Source organism: Fusarium sambucinum, chromosome II (assembly GCF_050947815.1).
Source record: "Fusarium sambucinum isolate potato_lamoka chromosome II, whole genome shotgun sequence".
Taxonomy (NCBI): domain Eukaryota; kingdom Fungi; phylum Ascomycota; class Sordariomycetes; order Hypocreales; family Nectriaceae; genus Fusarium; species Fusarium sambucinum.
In genome coordinates, this window is record NC_139293.1 from 5007131 (window position 1) to 5029611 (window position 22481).

At 46.2% G+C, this 22481-nt stretch overlaps 8 protein-coding genes across 8 annotated transcripts; 6 read left to right on the forward strand and 2 right to left on the reverse strand.

Moving 5' to 3' along the window:
• Nucleotides 1-4632: 4632 nt before the first annotated feature.
• On the forward strand, nucleotides 4633-5151 carry FSST1_008597 (hydrophobic surface binding protein A-domain-containing protein; the record flags this gene model as incomplete). The annotated part of the gene is made up of 1 exon (XM_083225493.1): nucleotides 4633-5151. One exon carries the CDS (start codon nucleotides 4633-4635, stop codon nucleotides 5149-5151), a length of 519 nt encoding a protein of 172 aa, XP_083084558.1.
• A 2289-nt stretch (nucleotides 5152-7440) lies between these two features.
• FSST1_008598 (pectin lyase fold/virulence factor) lies at nucleotides 7441-8708 on the forward strand (the record flags this gene model as incomplete). Its single annotated transcript, XM_083225494.1, has 2 exons — nucleotides 7441-7528; nucleotides 7579-8708. The coding sequence occupies 2 exons, from the start codon at nucleotides 7441-7443 to the stop codon at nucleotides 8706-8708; spliced, it is 1218 nt and encodes a 405-aa protein (XP_083084559.1).
• Nucleotides 8709-10264: 1556 nt separating this feature from the next.
• On the forward strand, nucleotides 10265-12280 carry FSST1_008599 (putative proline-specific permease; the record flags this gene model as incomplete). The annotated part of the gene is made up of 5 exons (XM_083223879.1): nucleotides 10435-10526; nucleotides 10580-10727; nucleotides 10798-10905; nucleotides 10968-11722; nucleotides 11773-12280. The coding sequence occupies 5 exons, from the start codon at nucleotides 10435-10437 to the stop codon at nucleotides 12278-12280; spliced, it is 1611 nt and encodes a 536-aa protein (XP_083084560.1).
• Nucleotides 12281-12531: 251 nt separating this feature from the next.
• FSST1_008600 (pectin lyase fold/virulence factor) lies at nucleotides 12532-13805 on the reverse strand (the record flags this gene model as incomplete). The annotated part of the gene is made up of 4 exons (XM_083225495.1): nucleotides 12532-12935; nucleotides 12986-13154; nucleotides 13202-13290; nucleotides 13340-13805. The coding sequence occupies 4 exons, from the start codon at nucleotides 13803-13805 to the stop codon at nucleotides 12532-12534; spliced, it is 1128 nt and encodes a 375-aa protein (XP_083084561.1).
• Nucleotides 13806-15187: 1382 nt separating this feature from the next.
• On the forward strand, nucleotides 15188-16417 carry FSST1_008601 (phosphatidic acid phosphatase type 2/haloperoxidase; the record flags this gene model as incomplete). Its single annotated transcript, XM_083225496.1, has 2 exons — nucleotides 15188-15373; nucleotides 15425-16417. 2 exons carry the CDS (start codon nucleotides 15188-15190, stop codon nucleotides 16415-16417), a joined length of 1179 nt encoding a protein of 392 aa, XP_083084562.1.
• Nucleotides 16418-17328: 911 nt separating this feature from the next.
• On the forward strand, nucleotides 17329-18281 carry FSST1_008602 (ubiquitin-conjugating enzyme/RWD-like protein; the record flags this gene model as incomplete). The annotated part of the gene is made up of 2 exons (XM_083225497.1): nucleotides 17329-18042; nucleotides 18102-18281. The coding sequence occupies 2 exons, from the start codon at nucleotides 17329-17331 to the stop codon at nucleotides 18279-18281; spliced, it is 894 nt and encodes a 297-aa protein (XP_083084563.1).
• Nucleotides 18282-18419: 138 nt separating this feature from the next.
• Nucleotides 18420-19160, reverse strand: FSST1_008603 (MARVEL domain-containing protein; the record flags this gene model as incomplete). Its single annotated transcript, XM_083225498.1, has 1 exon — nucleotides 18420-19160. The coding sequence occupies one exon, from the start codon at nucleotides 19158-19160 to the stop codon at nucleotides 18420-18422; it is 741 nt and encodes a 246-aa protein (XP_083084564.1).
• Nucleotides 19161-21455: 2295 nt separating this feature from the next.
• FSST1_008604 (Alpha/beta hydrolase fold-1) lies at nucleotides 21456-22263 on the forward strand (the record flags this gene model as incomplete). Its single annotated transcript, XM_083225499.1, has 2 exons — nucleotides 21456-21869; nucleotides 21922-22263. The coding sequence occupies 2 exons, from the start codon at nucleotides 21456-21458 to the stop codon at nucleotides 22261-22263; spliced, it is 756 nt and encodes a 251-aa protein (XP_083084565.1).
• Nucleotides 22264-22481: the final 218 nt, after the last annotated feature.

Consider the following 22481-nt stretch of genomic DNA (forward strand, 5'->3'; position numbering starts at 1 on the left):
GCTCCCTTTTGGTTCAAACAGGCTCTGTTTGTGTGCACAGGAATGATGACCTGCATACAGCCGGGCACAAGAATAGATATTGGTGAAGGCTGTGCATTCTCCCGTGAAAATTCTTTCTTTTACTTTTTGTCTGTCAAACTTGGTCTTCCCAATTCTTGGTTCGGGCCTTCAAAACAGGCGAACAAAAGCTTGAAGGGTTTAAGGTTACAGAGGTCTCTAGCCCCAAACAAGGCAAGCTGCCGTAGTAATGCCTGTCCATGATAATGGACCTGTTGTTGCGTCATTTCCAACCGCTGTCCTTTTCATTTATCCGTGGGGCAGTTCCAGGCTCTTCTCTTCTGCTGACCCCTGACAGCGCCCCCTGCAAGGGGTGCTTGAGAAAAATGTGACAGGCCTATTTTGAACTTTTATCATGTTGTTTATCGACAGACAGCATGGGATGTTGTGGGATGGCGTTAATTAGTAGATTCTTTACTCACCGTTTAAATACTTGGCATAATGTCTGCCTGATGTTTTCTTTTATCTACGAAGCGAGGAAACAAATACTTTCTAAGCGGACCGAGCATCACCAGCTGATAATAAATCTCATTCCATTCTGAAACTGTCTTGTCTCTGTTTGCTCCACTTGTCTCTACTGTGTGGTTGTCGAGTGGCTATTATTCCGTCGACGATCATGCTGAAATCCGGTTTTTCCTCCATCTCAGACCACTAAAAAGAGCATTGGACAAGAGGATCCGCGAAAATGAATGGAGAATTAATTTCTTTGCAACGCTTCTCCATCGCCAGCGCGTGATCTGATGGTACCTTGGGGAAAAGAAAATCCATGAAGCTTGTCGGGGTTCCGATTGACGGACTCGGCGTCCGATGAAAGCATTTAGTTACCCTAGTCCAACCTTGGTTCATTTAGAATGGGAGTTGCTTGGCGGTTTTACCGCGAAAATGCTTGGCGATATAGAGTTTGTCAATGAAGCGCGATTGTTTACAGAGTACGGAGTATTAGTTAGCCTTGTTTCCTGTCGACGTTTACTGTCGTATTTGTTAGCGTCTCTAGAACCTCTATGGGTTCTAGATAACTGCCGAAGGTGAAGAAGCCGCGTGTGTGGGAACTCTCCAATAAAGACTAGATTGGGACTTGTTGACCAGGATACTACAGCCGATCACTCATTGTCTTGATACCTGCTGTCGCGGCCTGGGACGTGGAAAGACGCCGAGAATGAATGAAGATCTATTGGTATGTGGGAAGCGAAACAGTTGTTGGTTTTCCTCTGACGTCAGTCATTCTACTGTGAGTTTCGCTTTGGCCCTTCGTTCCCATGTGCAACGGATGATGCCTGTATCTGTATTGTTTGCTTGTGTCTTTCGTGACTTTACTCTCCCATCTTTAATGTGGCTTGGCTAGTCCAAGCTTCAAGATCGTATTTGTCCTCGACCAAAGGTGAATTCAAATAAGCATAAATTAAGCGGCCTCGTATTCCGGGAATAGCTGTCCATGATGAAGCCCTTCTAGATTGAGCTCACAGAAATCATGTCTTGACTCTAGGTCTAGGGTAAGCCAACCTTGATTCCCATATTTTGACGCGTCAGCTCTGGGTCGTTCGTCGATCACCATCAACCAACTGAGAGACACAAATGACATGCACTGATCCCAATTACTGGTCGCTCATCAGCGACGTCATGTCTCAATTTTGAAGCGAAATACAACCAACGCACATATTGTCCCATGGAAAGCAGAAATCATCCCGCGGGAATTAGTCGAGGTTTCATCGACACTGGGGTTGCTGTACGAAGGATTCCGTGCAATTACAACGAGATCCCACGATGAACTCTGCTGATGGTCGGAATTGACCCACTGCCACGGCTGACTTGAACATCGTAAGCTCGGTAGGTCTGATTCCGCTTCTGCCCCGACTCATACAAGTGATCATACATGCGTCTTTGAGCGGCCAAGACGCCTTCTGAAGTCGCGATCCCACCGATAGTCGTGTTCCCACGCGGATGATCCGGCGAGATTCGAGATCTTGCGATGAACTGCCATGTTTCAATGCTTAAACATTACAAGCTTGGGTTTAGTAGTTCCGGCGTGTTTCCGCCCTGATCCGAGCGAGTGACCATCTCATCTGTCTGTAGGCGGCTGAAAACGCTTTCCAAAGCTTAACAATCTCGCCTTTGTTCAGTGATGCCCATCTTCCGATATGACTCATTGGCTCTAGGGAGATTGTGTGGTTATCGTGGAAACTACGAGTCAGCATACGATAGCTGGAACTCATTCTGCGTAAGACTATTCCCGGCCCGCATCCTTTTGTCATTTTTGACTCGATTTGATACATGTGATTCTCTGGAAGGTTGTAAGAAAGTTGTAAACTCATGTATGTCAAGTGCTACCTCTAGAGAGCAATTCCATGTGTTGTCGCATATGTACATAGTTTGGCAAGGCCTACTCCGCACCGTCTGATCCTTATCCAGAATGTAATGTTGGGACTCAGAGGATCATGAGTGCTGCCAATCCTAACAATTACATGCGATACTTATGGACCCATCTGTTGAACTCGAGAGTTCTTCGTTAAAAATGTTGAATAGGACCAGGGCTAGGATCAGCGCACCCCAAAACTACACTCGTGGGCACATCCTTATCGTGTAAAATCTCAACTTAAGAACTTTGGAACATGGCAAGTCGAAAGCCAGAGTTGTCTAATCAAGCAGCACCGAAAGACCGGTCAAACAATTCACTACTTAAACTAGATCTTGCCCCATGTGATTTTTATGACAGTATTTGTATGACACTGATTTGCCTCACGTTTCTACTAAACTTCTGACTGTTGTTATCTCTGCTGTTGTACTTCTGGGAAACACCCAAGCTTTCCACTCTATTACTGGAGAGTGCCAATATCGATGGCGGATGGTTACCCAGGCAGACAACACCGTCATAATGTTGCGGACACGAACATCGAGGCACTTCTGTTAACGTCACTTCTCTTTTTACAACATTGACCAGGCTCGCTAGCCATGACTAACACATCGAGAACATCTCCGTCCATATGGGAAGTACCAATATTTATACTATTGGGGATTAAGGGCAAAGCTGTCCTACGCTCGAGGAGGTATGGCTATATAATGGACTTTTCTCCAGGATTTCCAAGTTATGTCTAAATATCCTCGTTGTTGGATCGACCAGAGTTCCAATGACTTAACAAGTTATACATAGTTCTGAGACCTAGGACGAAATAAGCCTATGGTAATGCTACACACACAAGGTCTTGGTGTAGTCCAAATGAGACTTATTATTATGCTCGGAACTTCACCGAACTGCATCAGTTTGGATCTGAGCCCCAGGTCAGAGAAGAGTACTTAGTCTTGCATGTGAAGTCAGCACTACTCGAGAATAACAGAATGTAGAACATAAACCTAAAATTGATAGTTCAAGGTGGTGGGTACCAGTGCTGAAGTTGATACTGTTGAGTGTTTGTATGATAAAGCGGGTATGTATTAAGAGCTCGAACATACGTATACTATGCCGTGTAGAGGAAGTTTCCATACATTGTTACGACGTTTCCATATAGCGATGCGCAGACGTGACTTCTATCACCGTCTAGACTTTGACTTACCAGTATTCAGAAACCTATACGGTGTCCAAAGGGAGATGGATACAGATTACCGAGAGACGTGAGGAGGATAAATCAGATGGATTTATGCCACCAGGTATTGACCAGATCGCGTAACATCTGCCTGTAGTCATCGTTCAATCTATTAGTTGCCAACCGTTGTACGACATCTGACGGGACAAGACTCAGTGCAACATTGTCTCATTCTCTCCCCCAGGTGAGTCCAAAACAAACACGATTCTCTAGAATATGTTGTAGGAAGATCTACTATGTACTAATATCAGTAGTTTTTGCCTGATGTCACTTACCAAGAGATGTGTATCAACAAGCTTTCCTCAGGTGCCGTACCTGCATAAGACTAAGCATAATTCTTATACATGGCCAACAATTACATCACCCTCCTTCCCATAAGCAAGAATATAACGCAAGTGCAAAGGATATCCCACTTTGTAGAACATGGCGTTGCATCCTAATTGCCAGCTGAGCTTGACAGTTCGCAACTGTGCACAACTCGAGTTACGCCGCAGGTCTTAGCCCTTGCCTTGAGTAATCCTTCTGCCGACCAGCCTGCCTCTTTTGTCAAATGGCACCTTATCACAGCTCCATCGAACATTTCCTCGTGAAAGCCGCGGCCCATGATGCCGCAACCCTTGCCAAGAACCCCGGCGAGTGACATCTAAATCCACCTTTGATCACAGATTTGCCAAGTTAAGATCAGCCACTATAGCAAAGAACCCAAGGTTTACCTGGACGTTTCCCCATGGGGAGATGGATATGCTAGTGTTGGTTGTCGTCAACACGGCGTTGAGTTCCTCTTTAAGGATAGATGCGGGGATACTGGTTGGGATTACACGAGGTCACCGCAGCCGTCCGAAAAGGCACAGCAACATGCGAGAAACTTTTCATGTGAAGCACTTGCAAAGGCAGTATATTAGGACTGGGCTACTCCTGACAGATTAAGAGTTTCATCTTGGCAGATCTTGCATTATCAATTGACCAATCGACTACTCGTTGACTCAAGCTCTCAGACAATATGCGTCTCAGCCTTCTCCCCTTGATCGCCTTTGTTGGCTGTGCTTTCGCATCTGGAGATATAATCTCTACAGCCATCGACAACATCTCCAATGCCACTTTGGCTCTGGACAAGTCCGTGACAAACTGGCCTCAGACCCTTGTCGGGACACTCCCCATTACCACAAAATCAACATTGCTGCTCACTGCGATCCACGACGGTACTATTGCCGCTCGCAAGTCTGAGGCTCTATCCGTTGACGAGACTCTTCAAGTTGCCAAGGCCACTTCAGAGTTGACCAAAGACGTCAGCGCCACAATCGAAACCATTATTGCCGCCAAGCCCAAGTTCGACAAACTGATGGTCAGCCCTGTCATCCTCCTCAACCTCAAGCTACAGCGCGCTTTAAGTGCCGACTTCTCCGAAGCTGTCCTAGCAAAGGTTCCCAAGGACCTGCAAGCAAACGCGAAGGCACTAGTCCAAGGGATCGACGAAAGTTTTGCAAAGGCAATCAAAAAGTACAGCTCACTACGAGGATAATTGGGGAAATGAGGGAACGAGTTATGAAGTGAATAGACCCGCGACGACGTTATTACCTTTCTTGGATGGACATTTTTAGCAGAGATTTTAATATTACAATGAGTTGAGTTGTCGAGTAATAGAAAGATGCAATTGATATGTCAGTTTTTGAGGGAATTGTTTGTGCCTATTGAGGAAGCTGGATAGGATATGCGTGCCGAGGCAGGGTTCATTGACACGTGAGCATCTGAATGCAACGAAGAGACGTCGACCACAGAAACAACCGACCAACCTAACCTTTCCTATCAGAGCTAGTAATTCATAGAGTAAGCAAGGCCCAAGAAACGAAAAGACAATTAATCCTACTCTGTAACTAAACTCTGCATAAAATCCCGAATAGTCTAGTCAGTCTCTTTTGGATCATCATCCCTGTAAACTCTTTGCAGTTATTCGTAGACTGGCCTCGGCGTCGAGAAACACAGTGTGTCGTATAGACCACAAAGCCAAAACCCCAAAAACGGAAGCCCCCGTTATCAGGATAACGTGGCTAATTAGGTCAATATCAGCTTCTGACACAGTGGAAGGGCCTCCTAGGATATAAAACTAAGTAGTCTAAGGAGCATAGAGGAACCTAATAATTTCGTCTCTTATGCTTCCAGTGGTTAATCTTTCTAATATCCTAAGGACGGATGACACCAAAAGCCGTCAATCTCCCACCTGTCTAGATTATTCCGCTGCTTTTCTCGACTCCCTAGACTGGTCAATTGCAAAGAAAGTAATATCTACCTCAGCTTGTTAGCAGTCATAGACAATTGTCTCCACATGTTGACCCAATCGACCTTTTTTTTCGAATCAAGTTAGCATACTAAGCCAGCATATATGGAAATTGAAGTGCCTTAGTCAACTATCATCGACCTGAAATAACCCGATTGTTTGTGGTTTGTTTGCTGATGGACATTTCATTGCCGTCGCACAACACGCAATCCCCGTTGGCAACCTAGAGACATGTTCCAATGCCCAGAACGATGGGCCGATAATTCTTCTATTCCATTAACCACTTCATCTCACGACTCCATATGCTGTCTCGGACCCTTTCGCAATTATAAATGCCCCAACAAACGCAGAGATGAGTTTTGAAGAAGGACCTAACATGGTCTAGAGTCAAGCTTAATGCCCATTCCTAGCTACGAGCTCATTCCGAGAGCATTGGATTCGTCGACGACGTGGCAAAACAAGACCAGACTGATATCACTGGGTCCAGACTTCAGTTTGATACAGACTCACTCAGCCTTGTAAACAGAATCCTATCAGTGCGCTCGTCCAGTAACCCAATTGAGACGTAATCGTCAGGCTGAATGAGAATCATTGCAAATAGATCGGGCTGGAGCGTATCATCAAGCGAAACATCATAAAGTCAGGCAAGCTGTGATAGGCGAGATCTCCTATTAATTGGCGATCTCCGTTTTGATAAGGAGATTAAACCCTGAAAGGCTGAACCGTCTGCTCGGGTGAGGTCGAGCCCTTTGGGGCTGAATTATAGTTCGATATTTGGCGCCCTACTCCAGGCACAAGACGAAGCCACCGCAACGGTAAAAGAAAAAAGGGAACACTTGTTGGAGCATTATACGTGGCTTCAATGGTGAGGGGATCTATGCTGGATTTAGTGATGCTGGTTGAGATGTGGCGCCGCACTAGTCACCATTACAGGACTGGCCTTCATTTGAGTGACATGTTGGTACAAATCAATCCCAACGCTTATTTTCATATTGTAGTAGTTGGTTAGTCTCTCAGCACAAAACTGATTCCAAGTATCTTGAATCAGCTGAAGCGACCAAAGTGATATACCGTGATTGTCTCTCATGTCGATAAATGTATGAACGATGGTGTACTCTGCGTCAAATCAGTTACGTTGATGAATCGTTGGGTAGTTATTTCTTATTATACGATTTAACAACCTCTGTCGTCAATGTTAAATCATCCCTTTCTCAAGCTAGCATTTGATGGCGCCTCATCCCCACACTATGGCCAAGTGGCTGTATCGCTATTCGACGCCGCACTTCATTCCTCCTGTCACACAAACCATCAGCTGTCCATTTTTGGTAGCACCAAGCGAGTTAGATATTTGGTGGCTGCATTTGAGGCCGAGACCTCAGATCGTCCTCCCCATTACCAGGATGCTGGCTCTTATGGAAAGCGGGAAGTCGCCAGTATATAATGCCTCTACAGCCAGGAGATCATGCAGCTTGAAAGTTACTCGACATCAACCTCATCATACATCCACTTCTAAATTTCTATCATCCTACTACAAACATGAAGTTCAGTGCAGCATTTGTTGGTCTTGTCGGCCTTGCTGTTGCTTCACCTTATACAGAGCATGATACCTCCAATGGTCTCGTCGGTGAGTGTTCTTATATGAACCAAAAGCCATCAACTTGCTGACTTTCAAAGCACGAGGGGGACAGTGTGATATCCCACACAAGTACTTGAACTATCCATCTACACCCAAGCCCAAGAAGTATTATGGCCACGGTCGTACCATTCATGTCAAGGCCGGCCAGAAGATCCAGCATGCCATCAAGAATGCATCACCCGGTGACCGCATCGTGGTAGCAAAAGGTGAGTATTCTGAGCAACTTGTCATTGACAAAGACGGCATTCAGCTCGAGGGTCATGGTGCTATCCTCAAATCACCGGACCCAAAAGATCTCAAGAAGAATGCCTGCACCGGCTTGACTCAGGATCCGCAGAAAAACAAGCTACAGGTTGGTATCTGCATCACCGGGTACAAGGTCGAAACGGACGAGTTTATTACCGAGCACAAGAGAGTCAGATCGGTAGGAAGGCCCGTCAAGGGTGTGTCTGTCACCGGCTTCACCGTCCAAGGATTCTCTGGCATCAACATTGCCGTTATCGGAGCCAAGAACACTTATATCTCGAACAACAAACTCATTGATGGCGGAGCATATGGCGGACTGACACTTGGTTCAATCAACACGGTCTTTTATGACAACGTTGTCACGACTACTATGGGTGGTTTCATCGCCATCTGCATGGACAACAAGTCAGATGTCTTTGCCAAGAAGAATGAAATCTCGAACCATGCCATTGGTCTCTGTGTTCAGACCAACGGTGCAGTGATGGAGTACAACAAGCTCACGAGCAACTGCTTCGGTGTCTTTGTCGATCCTGGTGTGAAGGAAGCCAAGATTGCCCACAACTATATCGGTCCAACCCCTGTTGCCTGCGAGAAGAACTCTGCGGGCATTGTTCTCGGAAGTTCCATTGGGGTTCTAGTCACCGACAACACCATCGAGGGCCAGAAAGCCAGTGATGGATCAGGAGCAGGCATTCGCATTTACGATGATCCCTGTGTTGCTACAGCAGAAATGCCTCTGTCTCTTTCTTGTGTTGTCCTCGGAAAGGCAATCAAGGCCAGAGATAACGTGGTTGTCCGAAATACTCTCAACGACAATAATAGTGACATTCAGAATTTGAGCAAGGGCAGCGGAAACGTCATCAAGTGTAACACTTGCAAGAATGAGGCAAACATCAAAGCTGGTCAGTGCAAGAAGCCCTAAGATTGGGTTGTTTTTGCATCGATGATTGGTACATAGTGTTTGGTTATAATTTGCTAGTAAGAGACGGAAAGCGGATTGCAGTTCGACCGGGTATTGATCAGGTGAAGGAGCAGTGGATAATGTATTACCAAATCAGTTTGTGTACACCAGTTAATTAGGAGACGAAACTACAGAACTTTGAAATCCATTTCTGTTTCTAGAACTGAGCTCTTCACGCTCTCAGCTGAGTCGGTGGACGCAAAGATGGTTGCAGTCACCGATGCTGTCAGGAAGCCTTGGCCAACAAGGACTGTGAATGCAGGTTCATGGCCAGAGCCACCTCCTGAGATGACGGCGACGTGACCTGCATCGGCGTCCCGTCGTTACACAATTTTGTTGACTTGGTGGACTTTGAGAGATGGGTTGGCCAGACGCAAAGAGTCAAGAGCATAATCAACCAATTGTCAAGCAATGTCGGTCAGCACCACGTACAGCCTTTGGTACTTGACTATAGAACGAAGTTCTTGCCTAACATCTTTATCTACGCCACACCGGAATCCGTCACGCACGGTGGAGACCTCATGATCAATAGAATAGGTTGAAGTTTGCCGAGGAGAAATATGCTTCCATATCCACCGCGGGCAAGTAAAGCACCTCGGCGAAAGCTATCCAATTCGGAATTCGTTCGTTGATAAGTCAATAAATATGTAGCATATTGCTTTGAACGACATATTGATTCATTCTTTAGTCGTTCGTACCAATAATTGGCAGGCGTCAATTAAACGAACTTGATTCCTTCTCACGGCAAATAGCCGATTTGAAACAGATACTGAGCTTTTAACGACTTACTTATCTTTTTGGATTAGTAATCGACCGCAAAACTAGACAAGATGTGGATCGTCGAATGGTAACGTTTCCCACGGCGAGCTTTCCATGGCGTATTCATCTCACTATGTAACACTTCGCACGACTCTGCTATGGCCGGCAAAGGACATCCCCGGCAGTCATCTCTGCATGTTGGAATGTTCTTAGGGGGCCTGAGGTGCTGACTTCTATGGCCTGTGAAGATTGTCTATTGCAGTTTATATGCACCCTGCTGACCTGGCCTGTACTGTCGCGATTAGTAGCCATTTTATAGTAGATTTAAGAACAAGGCCCCATTTAACAAGGTCACAGAATGACAATGACTTCAGTCGCTGCTCAGACGAATCTTGTAGATTGGCAATATAGAAAGGAGTCCAGGCAGAAAGCAAGCAAGCAAGCTCAAAACAGGGACTGTCCAGATATCCGATATATAAACCAAACCACGGATGGGTAAATGGCCTGATAACCACGATTTGTAAAAGGTTGATTTCGTCTAGATGCTTATCTCACAGCACGCTCATGCAGTCCCCAGATTCCCCGCACCTTTTTATCGCCTGCAGCACCCCATCTGTGTTATAACTGTTCCTAGGCCCATCTAATATCAGTTGAGACTAAAGCTGGAGTGGCGTGATCTAGACCATAGTCCCGGCGTCCGTAGAACGAGCATCTGGGAAGACTTAGTTTCCCGCGGAAAGCTTATTCACGTCCTTATCATGGTCGTTTCAGGCACATCAACTGATCTGTATGTATTGTTGCTAACAGCCTATCCATGTGAGGATAGTGCAACAAAGTCTCATTGCATTATTTAAAGTAGCACTGTCGCCAAGTTCTTGGCCTACTCCAACAACAAAGAAATAAGCAAACACTTTAAATATATTTTATCATGGATAAGTCATCTGAAAAACTAGAGTCCTTCCAGTCCCAACCAACTCTAGAACATGGTTCCTCCACGGAATATCATGAGCTGGAAAGAAAGTTTGGCTCACCACACCACAACCGCTGTGCAAGACTCTTACTGATCAATACAGGCTCGAAAGCAGGCATATTCAGTTCATTGCTCTTGGTGGTGCCATCGGTACGGGTCTTTTCCTTGGAATAGGCCGTGCCTTGACTCAAGCTGGTCCACTTAGTCTCTTGCTGGGCTACAGCATTTCAGGCGCCGCTATATTTTGCATGGTATGTCTGAAATTTGAACATGCTTGCACGCATGAGCTTTTAGAGGCTGACATGTATTGAATTGTTACAGATGCAGAGTTTGGGTGAAATGTGTACTTGGCTCCCCCTCCCAGGAGCAATCCCTCAATTCGCAGATCGTTGGGTAGACCCTGCGCTGGGGTTTGCCATAGGTTGGAATGTAAGCTTTTCGTATCTCAAATAATTGTTCCTGCTTTGACCTAACCTTTGCTCAACCTACAGAGCTGGTATTTCTGTGTCATAACTCTTTGCGCAGAGATTGCCGCTGTATCCGTCGTGATACAGTATTGGGAGGGAGCCCAAGGCGTCAACATCGCAGTCTGGATAACCACTCTCATCGTCTTGGTGGCCTGCATTAACCTCTTCGCCGTCTCAGTTTACGGAGAAGTCGAATTCTACTTTGCCGGCATCAAAGTCATTGCTATCGTCGGTCTCATTCTGTTAGCCTTCCTTATTGATGTAGGCGCAACAGGGCAAGGCCGTATCGGATTCCGCTACTGGAAGAATCCCGGAGCGATGAAAGAGTATGTGGCAACCGGTGACCTGGGTCGGTTCCTAGGCTTCTTTTCGACTCTAGTCAATGCAGCCTTTTCTTTTGGAGGTATCGAAACCGTTGCCGTAGCTGGAGGCGAAGCCAAGAACCCACGAAGGAACATCCCCAAGGCTGTCCGCCGAGTGTTTTGGAGAATCCTGTTCTTCTATGTTCTCGGCGCTCTAGCGGTCGGTGTGTTGGTTCCTTCCAACGATGAGAAGCTGCTGAGTGCTCAGACAAATGGCTCCAAGGGTGCAGCAGCCTCACCATGGGTCATTGCTATTACCCACGCCAAGATCAAGGTCTTGCCATCTATCATCAATGCTGTTATTCTGAGTTCGGCCAGCTCCGCCGCCAACGCCATGACCTTCAACGGAAGTCGATACCTCTATGCTTTGTCGAAGAATGGACAAGCCCCCAAGATCTTTCAAAAATGTAACAAAAGGTATTGTACCTCTTTCATTAAACATTGGATATAGACTAATCATCTACTAGTGGAACACCATGGGTAGCGGTACTACTAGTCACTGCCATCTCTCTACTTTCATACCTCTCCTGCTCTGCTAGCAGCAGCGTGGCATTCACTTGGTTTCAAAACCTTGCTACACTGTCATCACTTTTTACCTGGTTCGCTATCTGTCTTATCTATATCAAATTTCACAGCGCCTTAAAAGCACAAGGCATAGATAGGTCATCACTCGTCTTCAAGGCACCATTCCAACCCTATCTGGCCTGGTTCTCCATGTTTTATTTCGGCATTATCATCATTTTCAGTGGGTTCTGGACATTCACCCCTTGGAATGCCAACAGCTTCGTCACCACCTACATCGGTATCCCGCTCATAGCGATTCTCTTTTGCTTTTGGAAGTTCTTTAAGAAAACTAAATGGGTGCTATCTACTGAAGCCGATCTTTATCGCGATAAGGCTGCTATTGATGCTATCGTCTGGGAAGAGAAGAAGCCAACAACAATCTGGGGCAAGGTTTGGGACTGGCTGTGTTAAGATGTTAAGTTAGACAGATGATTACTATTATTATGATTGAATGCTAAATCTAAAGTGATATTAAATAACCTTGTTATATAACTTTCCAGAACAGCTAGTACCCATCGCCACTATATGCCGGTAATGAATATTTATCCAAGCCGACTAAAGACATAACTAAAACCAGTTGGACGCATCGAGGTCAATCAAGTTTGGCTGTTTGGCTATGACAGGATGCAGCGCTAGGCCTCGGGAGCAAATATTCTTCGTTCCTAGATCTTTCCAAAGCCAGCATTTCCAGGAACCTTGTTTTGAGCAGTAGTAGCCTGCGTAGATCTCGCAATTGGCAATCCCTTGAACTCAGACATGAAACCTGTATCCTTTCTGTTGAAAGCACCGGAAGAAATGAAAATATTACCCTGGCACACGCGACCGAGGTATTGCTGAGTAGCGCTAGCAGCGGCGTTATCAGGACAACTGTTGAGTTGACCCTTGAAGTCGGGGACGACAACTTGCTTGACGTTCTGGAAGACGTTTCCTTCGAAAAGGCCCTTGCCGGCGGTGTCGCCTTCAATAGCGTGGCCGTTGATGTCACGCCAGACGTTATTGACGGCGTGGAGGAACGTGGTGGCAGAGAGGGCTGGGCCACGGCCTGCTGTATGCTCGATAAGGTTGTCTGGACAGTATTAGTAGAGCTAGGAATCTTGGTGAGGGGAAGGAGCATACTTTGGAGGGTAATCTGATCGCCCTGGCCGACCATCTCAATGGTCCAGTAGTGGTAGCCGTCACAGCCAGCGGACCACTGCGTGCGACCGTCGACATGGTTATTGGAGAGCGTGATGGCAGTGCTCTTGTCACGACCAAAGACGTAGTGCTGTCGACCGAGGAGAGAGGTCTAGAAACGTTAGCAATACTTCCGGCTATCTAAGAAGCTGAGCTTACCGTGCAGTGATCAACCCAGATCTTGCTGGTGCCGGAGAAGGTGAAAGCATCACCACCCCAAACATATTGAGGGTTCAAGTTTGTGATATCTAACGTACCATTAGTTATCAGTATACAAACTGCCAGTCACGAACTTACGGATGTTTTGCACGATGATGTTCTTGACATTAACGAATCGCAATCCTTTGCCCTTGATGATACCCTTATTACCAACTCCAATGATGGTCTTGTCAGACGCAACATTGATTCCACTCGTTCCAGCCTTGCTGTAGGTAACGTCAACCTTGGGATTGTTACCGCACCAATTCCCAGCAGCGTTGATAGCCGTCTGACATCCTGGACCAGTCTTCCATGGCGCACAACCCTTCTCTGTGACAGTACCCTCCGAACCGATAAAGTCGTAGGTGCGGTCAAGAACAATAACGCGGGGAGACTTGTCGGTGAGGTATGTCACCAGCTCTTTGATGTTCTTGGGCGTAACAGCTGCGGCAGAACCACCGCCCGTGACGCCTTGGGCAAAGCCTTGGGCGGATCCGGAGACTTTTTGGGCTGTGACGGAGGTGAGGAGCGCTGTGAGAGCGCTGAGGCAGAGAGTGAACTTCATGATGGCTGTGTTTGGTTGATGATGGAGTGTAAGCCTATGAGCCAAGAGATCAGCTGGAGAACCAGTCTCATTTTATGTGAGACATTCATCTGAACAATCATCCCAAAGTACTGGGGTTCTCGGAGAAATTTCCTCATGGGGGGACGCAGCGAAGTCTTTTGGCTCCCTAGGTTGTTTCAGTTGAGTCTAACAACGGGGAATATCATTCCCGTCAGTGACGAGCCAGTGTAGGTGGCCTGGACGAGCCTAGACGAGGTCCTGTGGCCCCTAGAAATTAGAAGGTAATAACTCTAATCTAGCTGGCTATTCGTTGTAATACGCTAAAAGACAAAGGGGGCTATTCGCTAAAATAGGTACGGTGGGTTTCTAGTTTTATTTCCGGCGTGACATTATCTGGTTACTTATCTCCGTGTTTCCCAATCTCTTTCATGCCGGTAGACGGACCTTTTAGCGTATTAATTTATCTTGGCAAATCTGTACAAAGGTACACAGAAGGGCTTGTAGCGCGACTGAAAGTGACATATAAAGTAATATATCTCCTGTTTATCAGGTACGCTCTGTGTCTGAGTAGATATTATAGAAGTCTATAATCCGGATATCGCGTCCAACATACTCGGTAGATTTAATATATCTTGATTGTCAGTCACCTCTCATTAGAGCCCTCAGCCACACACTAAAAGGTCTGTCTATGAGATGATCTAGAGAATGGCTACGTATGTAGTATCTATCTTTCTGCTGACTGGTATCGTCAGGATGACATAGTGATACAACTACTGAATCATGCACGTTGCACAGGTTCTACACAACAAGTTTCACATCTTTTGGGCCCATCAATCAAGCCAATCTGCTGTATCATTAGCTAAAAAATGATTGGATTCGTCGTCAGTCAAAAGATCAAGCCACACTTGTCCGTCTTCAGATGTCAGCCAAGCCGCTTCCCTGCCCTTGTCATGGGTGTGATTGGCTATCCGGCACGAAGCTGCCGTCAAAAGGAGTCCACTCGGCACGAAGCTGCCGTCCAAGTGCTCAATTCTCCCCTTGGCCAGCAAATGTTATGACGTCGAGATGTTGTGGCTTGACGTACATTTGCTGTTGTCATTTTTCGTATTGAGTTGACTTCCTGTTTAAGCTTGTTATTACAGTATTTTGTTAGAGCGCATCTGACATAATAACAGTGATGTCAATTTGTCGCGTTTCACTGATTTATAGAAAGAAAAGTCGCCGTCCTCAATTGAGTTTGAACACCATCACAGAAACCTCCAAAGCTCTTTTGGTACCTATCAAGTCAGGTGCAAAGCCACTTAATTCGTGGTTGGCTTTTATTCTGACCTTTAACAACATCACCATTCATCGACATCGTTGAAGAATTTATCACCGACAACATGGGTATCTTCTCTCGTAAGGAAAAGACTCCCCACGGAGACACACACGGCTCCAAGATGGGTCGTCGCCAGAACGCTCACCATGATCCTCTTACCATGTCTCGAAAGCCCTCTTTCGGACAATGGATCAAGCACACATGGTTCGACATTGTCACCATGGCTGTTATGGGTGCTATTGGCCTTGGTGTAAGTCTTGATCACGTCTACTCCCTCTACTTACTCTAACAAATTATCCAGGTCTACTTCGCTAAGCCCGCACCCGCACGATCCTTCCCTGTCACCTTCGACGACGGCGAAATTGTCTGGCCCGAGTACGGATACCCTCTCCGTGGAGAGATCGTCCCTATCTGGGCTGCTGCTCTGTTGGCTGCTCTGGTCCCCATCTTCATCTTCTTGGTGATGCAGATCCGTATCCGCAGTTTCTGGGACTTCAACAATGCCACCATCGGTCTTCTCTACTCTCTCATCACCGCTGCTGTTTTCCAGGTCTTCATCAAGTGGCTTATTGGTGGTTTCCGACCTCACTTCCTCGAGGTCTGCAAGCCTGACATGGAGCGAGCGCGCACCATGGGAGGATACAACAACAAGGGATACCTGCAGCTCTACTACACTCCCGATATCTGCACTGGTGACAAGAGCGAGATCAACGATGCTCTCGAGTCTATGCCCAGTGGACACACCACCGCTGCCTTTGCCGGCTTTGTCTACCTGTACCTGTACCTCAACGCCAAGCTCAAGGTCTTTTCCAACTACCACCCATCCATGTGGAAGCTGATCGCTACCTACGCTCCTATTCTCGGTGCTGTTTTGATCGGTGGTGCCCTTACTATCGACAAGTACCACCATTTCCACGATGTCCTTGCCGGCGCCATCATTGGTACTGTCTTTGCTTTCTCCGCCTACCGAATGACCTTCGCCGCTGTCTGGGATTTCCGCTTCAACCATATTCCCCTGAACCGCCATGCTCCTTTCCAGTACAACATGGGTGGTGCTGAGCTCGTCGATGCCGTCTTCACCCACAAGGCTGGCTGGGGTACTCACGGCGGTAGCTCTCACGGTCTTGGCCATGGAATGAAGGGTGACCGAGCTGGACATGGACACATGCAGGGCAACGGTTTCAGTGACGGTTCTGAGCATATGCATGGAGCTGGCTACCACAACGGATCTATTCCTCGACGCCCTGTCGGTGAAGGTGTTGGACATGGAACTCGCGGCGAAGAGATGGTTTAATGGTGTAATGGACAACAAGATATGTCTGCAGGCGACGTGAGAGTGGACAGTGAGAGGTGTAATGGAAGGCGATGATACCTGAGTATTCTTAATTCTTTTTCATAATGATTGTATGATACCTTAACGGCCAATCAAAATAACTTTGAACTTGATTCTGTGTTTCTTAGCTATCTGATTGTGATTTTGTTTAACCCTGATGTGCTTACGTCGAGACTGTAGTATCTATTTCCGTTAAAACAAAGGATAAATTGTACGTTTTTAAGCTCACAGAATCTCCTTGTTATATATTATTTTACCCACAATAGATATTTACTCTGCCAGATAACCAGTCAGTCTATTGTGCCCAGATGCTCTGCCGTGTCAAAGGCTTAACCCAAGTAATTTACTCGAAACATCATAGAACTACGGCATGATCCAGACTTTTAGTCGATATTGCTGTCTTCATTTAATAAGATATGGTCAAGTTGATATAACATATAAACGTGAATCGTGGCTTTATATATAATACATAGCATTAAACTATATTATTAAATAGAGATAGAGTAAATAACCGAAAGTAGCATTTCAATGAATCTAGAACTCTAAGGATCTATTGGCATCTGAAATTAACTTATTCCAGTATCGGAGAGCAGAATAATTAACCCCCTTCCAGTTTCCAGATGACGATGCAGGGTAGGAGTTGCTGATACGATAAGAGGAAGATAATGATAAGATAAGAATCAGATAAAAAATACGACCATTGATTGGATGATGAGAGCGAGATCGGTGACTCACGTGATCATCAATCTTCGCGCACCGCGTTGCAATTTCAACAATTCACGCGTAAAGAGGCACATCGATTGCGGCAAAAGGACTCTCCATTGTGGTTGCTACCCATTGAAACGCATAAGGAAGCCATTGGAAGCACCCGAATGTCTAATACAGCCATGCAAGATGTGTTACCGAAGGACCTGATGGAGCTTCAGCTTGGTCAGATCGATCTCCTCATGGCTATGTATGCCTCCGATGACGCAATATTCATGGACCCTACATCGGCAGACACAATAGGGTACTTGAGGGACTGGTGTGAAAATGGAGATGAAGAGGCACCAAAGATCCATGAGACGGGTGTTGATCTCATCCTCAGGCTCGATGACTTTGGAGATGATGACTCCTCGGCTCATTTGTTGCAGCTTACGTTGAGTGTGCCTCTAACATGCTCAAGAGGAGACATAATGGCAGATCCACCATCAATAAAAACCAGGATACAGCAGCCTGAATGGATGAGCAAAGGAGACGTCGCCAAGCTAAATTCAGAGCTTCCGGACGAGGACATCCTTTCCGTCATCGAACACATCAAGGAGGTCGCCACCCAACATCTGGAAGGTCTGAAACAGGATGAAGTAGCCAATACTCCAATCAAGGATACCTCAATAGTACGTGTGTGGTTCTACTTTCCCTCCATCAGTACAAGAGCCAAACGAGACGACCTCGTCAACTATGCCCCAGCATATGGGCTCACAGGCTTCTTGCTGGCCGGAAAGCCTGGCGTCTTGTGCCTCGAGGGAGGATCTACGGCAGTTGATGACTTTATGAAGTTCATCAAGACTGAAAGCTGGGGTGATATTCCTGCGCATCACAAAAAGGTAAGTTAAACGTGTTGTAGCTGGGCCTGTCGAATTCTTGAGACTTATTTGGACTGCAGGTCAGTGAAAGATACCGAGAAGAGGCGACGGATTTGAAGCGTGCCTTCAATGACATGCAAGAGATTACCGACATGATTGAGAAGAGAGGAGCAAGGGGAAACCGTGGTGACATGAAGGCACTGGAAGCTTGGCTAGTGGAATATGGTCTTGGAGAAGCTTTTAGTAAAATTCTGATGTAACAGAAATAAAATGTTTAAATTTGATCAAATGTAATGCTTGCTCGACTATCCAGTAGTGGTTCTATTTCTAATGATGACCAACGCCGGCTTGACAAAGGAAATGATGCATATGTATCCCATAAGATATCTCAATACTGTTTAAACACTCTCAGCATAGTCAGCCTCCTTAGCCGGCTTCTGCTTCTTGGTGAACAGTTTCGTTCCAACCTTGTCTGTCATCTCATCTGCCTTGTCGCCCAAGAATGTCTTGATGCAGCCATAAACACCAGATGTAAGCCAGAGGATCGAGTTGACGAGATCGATCCAGACAGCCGTCTTCATAGGGCCCGTGCTGGCACCCTTGTACTTGTCATCGCTGTCTCGTCCAAGGAAGATGCCAGCAAAGATACCAAACGCGACGAGCCAGGTGATGAAGAGAATAAGATCCCATGCGAATGCACGGTAGGTTTTGAGGAGCTTAAGCTTGCTACCGATGAGAGGCAGAGCACCGAGGGGTGTGACGGCGACGAAGATCAGCGATGTCGCAGCGGATAGGCCTGCGATAGTGAGGGCAAAGTACCACTCTGGGGAGAAACCATAGTCTCCGTCGTCAGCCTTGTCGACTCGATGGCCGTAGAAGCCGCAGGCGATAATAGCAAAGATGAATTGCAGACCTCGGCAGACGAGACGGGGCATGACCTCACAAGTCTTGAGCCACGTCTTACCCATTGTCTTGCCTGTTTCGGCTCCTTCATTGAAGGCATGTCGTCCAGCTTGTCGACCGATTTCCTTCTTGTCTGCGGCACGGAATTGGTTGGCGTGGCCAGCAAAGGTGTTGGCGGTTTGGCCCAGTTCAATGACTGTTTGACCGGCTTTGATAGCGTTGTTGAGTCTGCTCATTTTGAAAGAGGGTGATGATCTGTATTATTGGTAGGTAGATGTAGCGTGGAGCTGATTGGGGAGAGTGTTGAGACAGATGTCCAAAAAGAGAATTAACTGCACTGCAGTATGAGAAAATAGAGAATTAATAAATGACGAAGATGAAGCGATAAATAGTGAATGCCCGTCTCATCATCACGTCTTTATAAAAAGCGAGTGATCAACATTGTTAAATAGACGCTGATGAGGCCTTCTTGCAACAAGCAAACAACAGCCAATCGAGGCTCAAACAAACCAACAATGAAACATGGTCCCGTCGTTTGTAGGCCGCGACCCAGCGCCTGATGCGCTATTGCTTGAGCCCCAATCGTTTGTTATTTGGCCCTCTAGTCAGGCGCTTAGCGAAACTGGGCCTTTGTTACGCGCTGCCAAGGACAGCCAATCGTGGACCCTGCGATTGAGTAAAAAGAAACGAGAATAGAACAATTCGAACAAGTGGGATTGAACAAGGTTAATGTTGACGCGCGTGAAAGAATCGTAAAAATAAACAGTTTCAAGTTCAACAGTAGACTTATATTGGTATACAGGTCTTGCTCTAGTCTAGTCTATCTCTTTGTTGACCGCTGAAAGAGCCTAGACTACTTAGTGGGTTCAAGTCTTGGGGTATAAAAATAAGTAACCTAACCACCATAGTCTAAGGGGCATAAAGTGACATACTAATTTTGTCTCTTATGCTCTCAGTGGGCCTTCGCACTTCAATTAAACAATCTCAATATCGCCAGTATCAAATACATCGGTGACTGAGTGCATAAGAATGTTACTGCACTTTCTTTGCACTTCTGTTGATGGAGCAGCTAGATTTCCACACACAAAGATAGCACTAGGAGCGAGAACCATTTCTTGCACAGTCCAAACCCTTTTCCACCGGGGCCGCTCAAGCATAGCGATTGTGCCTGGCTTGATTTGCTCTGGTACAACAAATTCTTTAGCCAGACCTTCAGCGGGATCCTTATTTCACTCTTGACTCCACTGATCAGCATCACCTATGTTCATCTCGAAAAACTTTCTCTCTTTTTTGCTCAGGTGAGGAACTGGAAGATTTGGAATCGTTTGTATCAAGTCGTACAAATGGCCTATTCCATCGGATGCGGGATCGTGACCTAACCAGACAACCACTCTTTCAGATCTGGAGTAGATATTTTTCAGAAGTAGAACTTGAGATTGACGTTCCTTAAGGTCATTCTGGTTGATACAAATGGCGTGGATCCACAACGTTCGCTCAGAACGATTGTCCCTCAAGTGCTGCAGTGCACTAAACAGGTTTTCGGTGACTTGAAATCCTTGATTGTTGCATTTGATATCTAGAAGCTCGGTACTGTCACCCCAGCAATATGAGAGCATGGAGGATATTACTAATCACTCATTTCGCATAAAATAATCCCAGCATGGTACGGATAGTAGAGTAGATATGTCCTGGAACATCCGTACCAAAGCCTGATCCATACCTTTTGTTCATGCTGGTATGTACCAATTCTTGTGTATACTGTATCAAGGTACTCTTACTCCGACTGTCTGTATTATTAACCTAAATTTGTAATTTGATGATTCCATGCTGGAAATGTTAAATTAAAAAACAAATTGGACAGTAGGCAAGAGACCAAACACTTCATGACAATGTTCAGGCTGCAATCTTATTCTAAACCCTCATATATATTAACCCCAGGCTTCTGTTTAGTCGTTGGTCTCCGTTAGGTGTCCCTGGTCCCACAAAACTGAGGTCATGCTGTAAGACACAAACGCCTTCCATTACGGACATGTTTAGAGAAACGAGAGTCGTTGCGTGTAACGCGGTTACATGGGACTCTTTTCCCAACTTCCTCAAGTCACACTAGCTGGCTGCCAACTGATGGCCAGGGCACTTACGTGGAAGTCAAAGAAGTAAAGAAGTAGACAATGTCGTCGTTAAGACACAGAAGTGCCAATATTCAAGTCAAGTCGAGTAGTTTTATACAGGGCTTAGTATATCATTGAGGCTCCATATCCCAAAAACCCGAACAATCGGCGGAACTTCATCTTACTAACCCCATTCAGTATTGCTTCCGGCCTACTGCTTACCGCATCGTCGTATGGGTAACTCATTACCAATCAAACCGTAACGCTAACCCACACTATCTCCGCCGAAGATCGTACAGACGATAATTAATCACTACCAGTTCTGGAGGTCATACATGTATATATTGGGCCCTAGGAACTCCTCTCCAACACTCAACACTTGTTTCAACAACTTACTGCACTGTCAAGATCAAATATCTCATCATGTCAAACCCCACACTTGTCATTGTTCCCGGCTCCTTCGTTCCAACGAAGATGTATGATGGCTTTGTGGAGAACCTCAAGAGTCACAACATCAAGACAGTCGTCATTAGCACCCCTTCCGTGGGTAGAAAAGAGGGTCGCTCACCTGCGACTATGAGCGATGATGCTCAAGAGATTAGCAACGTTGTTTCCAAGCTGCTTGATGAGGGGGAGCAGGTCGTGCTGATGCTGCACTCATACGGCGGTATCCCTGGAACTGAGAGTCTAAAAACCATCTCGAGAAAGGCTCGTGAAGCAGAGGGCAAGAAAGGAGGAGTCGAAAAGATTGTCTATCTGGCCTCGGTGGTTTTGCAGCCCGGTACAAGCAATTTTGAGGCGTTCGGCGGGACCCTTCCTGGTTTTCTAACTGTGGAGGTAACAAACTACCTATGCCACGTTCACGAAAACGAACTAACAACGTCACCAGGATGATTACATGAGCCTCGATGTAGAAGCCAATTCTTCCTTAACCTTTTCAGATCTCCCTGCTGAGCAGGCGCTAGAACTAGCCAAGCAGATGGAGGATCACTCGACTCCAAGCTTCAAAGAGAAGTTGACATATCCTGGCTATAACGACGTGGAGGTACACTACGTTGTCTGTGAACAAGATAAAGTTATCCCGCCTCAGTTCCAGCGCCTTATGATTGAGGGCGTCAAGGCGTCGACTGGTCGCGATGTCACAGTCTATACTCTGGAGAGTGGTCATGTACCTATCATCAGTCAACCTGAGAACACGTCAAAGATTATTGAGAAGGTCATCAAGGCTTAGTGGTTTCTTAAATATATGAATTGGTGGTTTGTATGGAGGAGTAGCCAAGATATTAATCGTACGAGAATTCGTTTAACTGAAAAGACCTTCATAGGTTGAAGACCCGTTGCAATTACGCCCATTTTCCAAGGTTATATTAATAGCGTTACATAACGTTACTCAGTGACCTGTTCCGAAACCCTCACAAACTTACAGTGACGTAGATTCAGGCGGTACCT